The sequence below is a fragment of the Nymphaea colorata genome, chromosome 9 (assembly GCF_008831285.2).
Source record: "Nymphaea colorata isolate Beijing-Zhang1983 chromosome 9, ASM883128v2, whole genome shotgun sequence".
Lineage (NCBI taxonomy): Eukaryota > Viridiplantae > Streptophyta > Magnoliopsida > Nymphaeales > Nymphaeaceae > Nymphaea > Nymphaea colorata.
This window is the reverse complement of record NC_045146.1, coordinates 21151652-21160506: the sequence shown is the minus strand read 5'-3', so window position 1 is coordinate 21160506 and position 8855 is coordinate 21151652. Positions and strand designations below refer to the sequence as shown.

General features: G+C 43.8%; 1 protein-coding gene across 2 annotated transcripts; it reads left to right on the top strand.

The window, feature by feature from the left end:
* The first annotated feature begins 4909 nt into the window (after window positions 1-4909).
* On the top strand, window positions 4910-8629 carry LOC116261572 (transcription factor bHLH57-like). 2 transcript variants are annotated; one of them, XM_031640398.2, is made up of 4 exons: window positions 4910-5765; window positions 6074-6691; window positions 7431-7865; window positions 8275-8629. In XM_031640398.2, the coding sequence occupies exons 1-4, from the start codon at window positions 5730-5732 to the stop codon at window positions 8356-8358; spliced, it is 1173 nt and encodes a 390-aa protein (XP_031496258.1). In that variant the 5' UTR covers window positions 4910-5729; the 3' UTR covers window positions 8359-8629. The 2 variants fall into 2 exon arrangements, with proteins under 2 accessions (XP_031496258.1, XP_031496259.1); XM_031640399.2 differs by having other exon boundaries at window positions 5734-5874.
* The last annotated feature ends 226 nt before the right edge of the window (window positions 8630-8855 follow it).

Genomic DNA, 8855 nt, shown 5'->3' with positions numbered 1-8855 from the left:
ACCTTTCCTTTCATTCTCATGAAAAAAATGCCACCACCACTTTCCGAAGCAAACAGGTGATACCCTGGGAAAAGCGGTCCACCCACATGGCATGGCCTTCGGCCCTCACCTTGTTCGGCCAAGCATGCGCACAACTCAACTCAACATTTCAAGCCGAAAGGAAATAATTAAAGAAATGCTTATGTTTGAATATCTTATAACTAGCTGCTTGTGTTAAGGTGTGTACGACATGAAAATATAAAATAGGGGGAAGTTTTTCGAAACTTGAATAAAAGTTAGGTTCCTTTCATACAAAAAAGGTTCGCACTCGATTCGTTCTCGATTAACTCTTCCGTCGGGATGGGTGCAAACAGGCCAAGCTGGTCCTTCTTACATAATTATACAATAACAATTTTTTAAGAAGCCAAAATAGAATAGATTCAATCCTTAGGTAGGGGTGGTTCGGCTAAACACTGAAAAATGCTTCTGAAATGAAAAAACGGACCAAATTTAGAAGAGTAAAAGGTTACCCTTTCTTTTGAGCAAGGGTGAAAATACACGTAAACAATAAAAAAGAGAGAATAACCCTAAAAAAAAAAAAACTAACGCGGCTTTGATGCTCAAGTTAGCACGAGGGTCCTTACACTAGTTGACAAGTGAGGAACTGGTTCCCCATCATTGCCAGTGTGAAGGTGCATAGTGCAGAAAGGCCGCTTGTATTAAGGGGATTGAGGTTCGAATCCCATGGATGCTGTCATGCTGCGCCGCATTATTTTTCTGTACTGCAAATAAGGGTAAGCATATTTTGATTTGAATGGATAATAGTCGGTCTACCCAAGCCGTGAAGCAAAGCAAAACTTTGGAGTCCTAAAAGTATAAGCTATCTAAATTAAAGCTCCACAAAGTGTTCGGGGTTAAGAATTTGAGCTTCGAATTCAGGCTTCAGCATAGCGCAGTTAGCATCTTCGACAACCTTCATATTTTTGCAATGCTTCATCTCGATTGGACTTCATAGGTGACATTTTATCTATCAATCTTTAAAACAACTTCTTCGTTTCATCTTGAATTAAAACACTCCAGTTTTACATTTATGCAAAATGCTTCGTTCAGATGTGTTATATTGAATGTGGACTTGGGTATGATCAAAGATGGCCCCTTAAGGTAGGGTTTGGTATGGGCCGACCTGTACTGAATCCCACGGACTTGAGGCTGATCCGACCGGCTTATTTAATATACTCCTATGGCAAGCAAACATGAATATACTAACATCCAATTAGAGGCAGAAAAGAAATTGTGTATAAGAGGGGAGAGGTTATACTTTAATATACTCCAGCGTATGCCAAAGAGTTCAGTACTTTCATGGAAAAAGTAGAAAATAGTCACTTCAATCGAAGGCTGGCTGATGATTAGCGACAAATTAAGTTCACTTAGAACGTTTATAAATCGCACTAAAATGTGAAAAAGAGCATCCCTCTATATACTCAACGCGTGATATATATGTCAACAATTTCCCACATCAGAACTTGCATAAGATCTTACGTCACTAATTTTTTCTCAAACATAATAATATAACGGATATGGTGGTTCTCCTGATCGGCTTCAGCTTCAGTCTCGGGGTGGGCAGGCATCAGGTCAGGTATCCGATGGTATCTAGTATTCAGTTCGAATCAGCGGGGACCTTAAACTTGGGTGCTGGGCTGGGTTGGATCAGCTAGACTCGACTCAATAACTTATTTTGAATATTATTTAATATATATATATATATGTATGTATTAGATATATTTTATTATAATTAAAGATATTTATAATTCATCAAAAAAGTATTTTATTTTAATCAAACAATGTGAAAAGACCAAGTTGCCGTCACAGGTTGCAGATGCAGCCAGGACTAGGAGCCAGGCCAGGCGGGCCCAATGCCCAGCCATACTCCAACCTACCAGAAAAAGGAAATAATCATAACCGAAGATCGCTACATCTGCCGAGTCCCTGATCCGGTTGTACGGTGAATGCAGTATCATAAATCAAAATGAAGACAATAGCAAAAGCCACAGCATACGATTGCTCGACATTATTTGCGTTTTCGTTAATTTACAGAGATGTAAACCAGAGGAGTGTTGTACCAACCGTTAACGTGAAGAAATTCGAAAATCTAGAGTTATGTGTTGTGTCATCAAGTCTAAACTTATACATGTACATGGCCCTTAAAATGAAAATTTCTTTTGATGAGGAAGGTGGTGTTATCTTTATCTTATGCCTATGTTCCCGAACACTTTTAGAAAGACTCCACAAACTTCCTGTCAAACAATATTATAGAATATATATCACTGTGACGACCACACAAAGCTCGAGGAATTCCTCCTCACTTGTCTCTTTGAAGTCTAGTGCTTTCTTGCCCAAGCTTTGGCCTGAGTTTTCGGGCCGCTTGCCCTTTATCCTCTGTTGGTTGATGAGGAACTTGGGAGGCTGGGAGCTAGAAATCAGCAAGGGGCAAGAAGCCGGCCATCTGCTGCTGCTGCTTCTTCTTCCTCGTCTTCCTCCTCTTGTCCCCATGGCTGTCGATAGAAAGTTGGTATCAACCTACGGAGTTGCCGCAATTCCCTTCGTCATTTTTCCTGCAGATGCCAAGAGGGGTTTCCCCTAATTAGCTAAAAAAGTGCATGCCTGTGTCGTTGTGTTTGTCTTCTTCGAACGAAGCTTCACACACGCGCGTGCGTGCGTGCAGGCAACATGGACACGCACACACAGAGGCACCAGGTTGGCCCATGTGAAGCCCTCATGGTTGCCACCCGCTACGTCGAACGTGCAAGCCACAGAATGCCCCCACTGTGCAGAGCAACGAACCTCCCATCTACTGCATTCTTGCGTGTGGACATGAGAGCTACGACAAAATTTTTGTAGCATTTGAGCTCACAGAGAGAGAGAGAGAGAGAGAGAGAGAGAGAGAGAGAGAGAATTCTCCCCATCTTTATAAAAAATAACTTTCTGATGTGATATTACATGTTTGCTTTCTAATGATTTTGAGGTCTCTGAGTAGATGTTTCTGTGAGCACGCAAAGTATATACAAGAGAATTACCTTTCTCGATAAAAGGATTTACTATGTTTTGCATGGCCATTTCATAAGCAGGTTATGCTCAACACATTTGCAAGAATTTGTTTACCAACTAGAAAATAAAATCGTGGTCTTTTCAATTTATAAGTGGTAGTACGTGTCCGATCATGGAGATCAAATAAATTCATTAGAGCTTTTGACAACTTGCCTTTCCCTCGTTTTTTAGCTCCTGAAGAGTGAAGACCTCCATGCACGCGCAGTTACAAGGTCCAGAAATTTGTGTTTTGAATTAGGAGCAAATCCTATCCACAAGTATACGTTTTATTCAAAAGAAATAGGAACATATATGCATATAGATAGTGATATGAATTGCTACGTGGGGAGAAGATAGTTTATAGCAAGATACAAAGAACGCGTTCACTTTTGCATGTAATAATGGATTGCAATCTTAAAGGAATGGACAAAAACATGACAAGCTCAGCGCATGCGAGCATACGATAGTTCCTGATCTTCGAAATCTAGATTGGAAACGGAGAAAGAAAAGGGAAACACGGGAACGCGACGGCTCATTACCGAACGCAGGGAAAAGAGACACGAATCACAGAATAGTTTGGGCTGGTACTCACCGGAATGGGTCCATGTCCGGCCCTCATACTCACATATATGCTTTTTTAGGTATGAGGTCCTAAACTCCTACTGCCTCGCACTGTTCATCGATCGGAGTTTCTCATGAAAGAATCAATCTCAGTGAGAAAATGAGAAAAAGGAAAAGGAGGAGGAGAGAGAAATCGGAAAGCACGAAGGGTCTTGTCTCTAATGGCGGAGACGCGCCTAGTAGGCACAAAAAGCAAGCGCCTTATACATACAACCAGATTGGGACCTTCGTGATCTTTCGAATATTATTCTTCTCCTGGGGATGGGAAAATGGTTACCACGCACCGTGTTTGATGGGCAGCTCCAAATATGGTCCATAAGTTTCACCAGTGAGACAGAGGGAGTCCATGATTGGCGACCACTTGGAGCTTTACAGAGGAGACAAGGCTTTGTGATGACGACGACGGAGGAGGAGGAAGGGGGCGGTGGGTGTGTTGATGACGACCTGACGAGGGCCGCTGGGCCATGGGTCAGGTGACTGAGAGGGGGTCATATTAGGCGTGTGTCTGGGCGTGTGAGTCCCCCCATCGAGCCAAGCCGACGGTCCAAGGGCATATTGACTGCGACCCGAGCAAGGTTGCTTATCAATGTCCATTACAGGCCATGGAGGTCCACACGGAAGGACTGCTTTTTACTAATTTTGACCAGCGAGAGAGACAGGTGCAAAGTTATAATGTGGGTATGTAATTTTGAAGTGAAGGAAAAGATTTGTTGTTCTTTTCTTTGTGGTTTTAAGGGGGAGAAAGGAGACGATCTTTCGGAAGTTTGACCATGCATCTAATGTTCTCTCGATGTGTGTGTGTGAGTTGGAGTGTCAAGGCAGTGGGTGGGAGGTGGTCTGGCCTCGGGAAGAAGCTTCTGCGTCAAAAGGAAAAAGGAAACGACACGGTCCACGAGGAGGGCAGAAGAAGAGAAGGGGACAGCCGAGCATCGGCCACCATCAACCCCAGCCCAGCTTAAGTAAAAAGGAGCCTAATCATTCCAGTATGACGACCACGGAAAATGCACCACTCAGACACGGCCCTACAGTCAGACCATAGCCTAGAAACCTTCGCCCTCCCTCCCTCCCTTCATCTTGACCTCTCCCTCTCTCCCTGACAAACAAACACGGCCAGTTAGAAGTTCCTCTCAACACACAAAATCTATTTGTTACCATTGTAGTTGGTGTGATCTACTCTTTGATCGGCTAAACGCAATTTCTGCGCTTTACACAAAAGTCATGACCTTTAGCTTATCTTTTTATGGCGGCAATGATATTCCAATATAGTGGCACAACAAGATGCGGTCTACTCTAAGGCTCTTTCTTCTCTGCCAAGAGGAGGTGAGGAGGAGGCCTGGCCTGTGCCTTGAAGAGGGTTTTTGCTGCATGGCCTGACTCATCATCAGACGATGGCAAATCCATGGCAGAAAGCCCAAGGCTTTGTGCTGTACACTTGGGGGAGTCCCCACAACTGTCTGTCGCCGCTTCTGGACAAATCTGCCACGCCAATAATGCATGGGAGCTAGTAAACCAGACAATCCCTTGTTAAGCGTATAGCCCCAATTTCTATTTATTTTTCAACTCCCTCATTCCTCTCCCCACTGTATTTCTCTTCCTTTCCCCCCACCCCCTCTCTCTTTTTTCCCTTCTCTCCTAGAAAGCCATATGCCTTTCCTTTCTCGCTTGTTTACGCTCCCCGATCCCTCCTCTTTTTGGATTTTCTCAGCTTTTTTAAACGTCTCCTTGCAGCTTCCCCTCATCCCTTGAGCCTCCAATTTATTGCGATGATATCCGCATCTCCTTCCAATGGCATCAGGGCATTAAATGTGGTGCCTTCTTCGGTACCTCTAGCTTGAGAAGCTTGTCTGCGCAAAAGGCAACCACAGAGTACAAAATTCTCAACAGGGAAGGGGGAAAAAGGGAGGGTAGGGAGAGCGGCTTGCTGTTTGTCCTCTGCCACCATTATTAATTGAAAGGGGAGCTCCACCAATACCCGAATGTTAGGCAGGGAATTGAAGGCCTTACTCAGGAGACCTGTCACTTGAAGAAGCAGGAATTTGAGCCCCATGGAGAGACTCCAAGGACCCATCATCAATCCTTGTGTGAGTTCCTCATTGACCACCTTTTCCTCCTCCCCATCCTCAGACTCCCCATAATGGGAACCCTCATTTACTTCTTGTTCCTCACTTCCTCTAAGCATTGAATATCTGTGTATGTATGCATCTCTGGAACTATGATTTCTTTCTGCACACACTGTTCAACATTCTATCCTTGACCGAGTTTCACCGAATCCCTAGACGTATCAGCTTAGAGCATTAACTCTCTAATTCTCTGAGCTGATCCATTCTTGTGTCAAAATAATGAACGAAGTGAGTGCTGACTCTTCTGTTTCCTCATGTTGGTTCTGCAGATATTCGGAGATAATCATCAGAATGTGGAGTGCTACGAAGGCGGCCATGCTCTAGACTTGAGCTATGGGGGAGGATGGGGACCCATCTTGAGCACAGACTCGCTGAGAGTTGGAGATAGGATGCCGAACATGGCGTTTCTACAGATGCTAGAAGGAGGAAGGCCACCGCCACTGGCCACATTGGTTCCCACAGAACCCAACTTCTCCTTCTTGCTCGCTCTGCAGAAGCAGCAGGAGATGGACGCAAGAGTTCAGGTCATGGAGCTCGAGAGCTGCATCACTCACGTCTCTGAGACTCATTCGCCGGTGAAATCGGAGACGAGGGAGCAGCTACCCCCACAGTCGTCCAACGAGGACCCGGGGTCGCCGATGACCGGCAAGGACGGGACATCCGGCTCTTCGTCTTGGAAGGCCGGTGGCCCTATGCAGGAGGCCACGGCAAAGCCGCCCGTGGTTAGGGAAAGGAAGAAGAGGAAGAGGTCGAAGCCGAGCAAGAACAGTGAGGAGGTGGAGAGCCAGAGAATGACGCATATTGCTGTGGAGAGGAACAGGAGGAAGCAGATGAACGAACACCTCAATGCTCTCCGGGCCCTCATGCCGCCTTCATACATACAGAGAGTACGCACGGACTGACTCTGGTGTTTTTTTTTTTTTTTTTTCTTTCAATTTTTTGCATCTTAATTCTGTTATTTGAAAAACCAACAAAAATAGAGGTCGGGTGTTGAATTAAGCATGTGGTTTTTAGTTCCCATGAACAAGTATCTATTGTTTTCAGCAAAGCCTTCTAATTTGAAGATGAACGAAGCTACAGATATGCCTTTAACCAATGGACTGTCAACAGTTCCTTAAAGCCATACCTTTAGCTTGAACCTTTGCATCTTTCGTTTGAAGTTCGTTGGTGCAAAACATTTTGTTTCAGATTTATCAGCAACAGCTTGAACTTTAATAGTTCTGCACTTTTTTTCTAGACCATTATAATTTCACAAACACTGTTGAAAAGGGGATACCCAGCCTCTAAAACTCAACCATGTTGCCGAACCAAAAGCTTCCTTGTCGTTTTTTTCTTCTCTGAAATGAAATGCTCGTTTTAACTTGTAAAAATAACCAAGACTTTTACTTTCTATGGTGCTAGCTGAAGGTAAGACTTGTGACCTTAGCTAAAACTGTTATCTTGGTTTACTCAAACAAGCGTTGGATGGAAGTGAAGATATGTCGAACTTTTATTTTCCTTCTTTTTTCCTTTTCATCTTTTTAGTTTGTATTTTTCTGCTTTTTGTCATCTTTTTTCTTCGTTTTTTGTTTTTTTTAATGGCTTGGTATCCAGTCTCTACATTGTGCTTTTGTATCCTTGTTGCAGGGAGACCAGGCCTCGATCATAGGTGGTGCCATCGATTTCGTGAAGGAGTTGGAGCAGCTCTTGCAGTCACTTCAAGCACAGAAGAGGAGAAGACAGACTGAGGAGGGATACAGCCCCGACTCGGCAGTTCCTTTCAATGGCTTCTTCATGTCACCTCAGTATACGACGTACTCCTCTCAATGCAACAGCTACAAGTACCTCATGGATAGCTTTGCCGATCGCGGGGGCAACGAGTTCACAGCAGAGAACAAGTCGGCCGTCGCTGACATTGAGGTCACGCTGATCCAAACTCACGCCAACCTCAAGGTCCTCTCTCGCAGGCGGCCCGGCCAGCTCCTCAAAGCCATTGCTGCACTTGAAGAACTCGACCTCGCCATCCTTCACCTCAACGTCACCACTGTTGATGGCTCCGTCCTCTACTGTTTCAACCTCAAGGTGCACTTTTCTCTCGAATACTTCTTTCTTTTCTTTTTCATTTTCCATGTTCAGGTTCTACTTTTTTCTGCTCATTATGGAGAGCGAATGGAGGCTTATCTCTTTCTATCTATAGTCATGACATGCCATTTCTTCTTTTCTAATATTATGCAGCCAAAAAGAGCCCCTTTCTTTCTATGGGCATGACATTTTTCAGCATAGATTGTTTCTTTGCACTAACCAGAAACACCAACCTTCTTTTTTTGTCTTCTTTTCATCTGTTTCTTGTTCTTAGCATTTTTCCTAGCGTGAGATACAGCTCCCTGACCGATATGCCCGTGCCTTCTTTTCGTAATTTTCTTCTTTTTGTGGAGACAGACCATGTGATCATGTGGTTTGACTCATTCGTGCTTGGGATTTGCTCCTGCAGATTGAAGAAGAATGTAAACTCGGGTCAGCGGATGAGATCGCAACGGCGGTTCACCAGATCTTTAGCTACATAAACGGAAACTAGCTACTTAACTCGTGCAGTGGTTGTAATTTTTTCCTTCTTCGTTTCCCGTTATCTGTGAAAGGGTCGGAGCTAGTGAAATTGATCTCAGGAAGAAGCATGAACTAACTGTTCTTTTGGGAGAGAGAAGGAAGAGAATATAGGAAGAGAGGCTGTTGCTGCAGCCCATGCAGACGTTCGTGATCTGTATCATTATTCTTTCCTTCTCCTTTTCACTAATTTGTATGCTCATGCCGTTGATTAATATTCAACATTTACTGATCATGATTGGCCATGTTCGACTTTGCACCTGCACATATTAATGCTACTACACCATGTTCGCTCTCTCTCTCTCTCTCTCTTCATATATATATATATATATATGATTTCCGAAACCTGACGTTTAAAATGAAATATATTTCATTTATTGTGTAATATTACTCGTTTTTTGCTTTTCATAGTCGATTAGCTGGAAATACATCATTCTTAATCCATACGGAGGCCGAATCTTATGAAAAGTG

Excerpts from the sequence above, each read along its gene's own strand:
- LOC116261572 (XM_031640398.2), top strand. The coding sequence starts at position 5,730 with ATGGAGAGACTCCAAGGACCCATCATCAATCCTTGT. Across the intron at positions 5,766-6,073 it reads GACCCATCATCAATCCTTGT|ATATTCGGAGATAATCATCA; the intron begins GTGAGTTCCTCA and ends TTGGTTCTGCAG. Across the intron at positions 7,866-8,274 it reads TCTACTGTTTCAACCTCAAG|ATTGAAGAAGAATGTAAACT; the intron begins GTGCACTTTTCT and ends TTGCTCCTGCAG.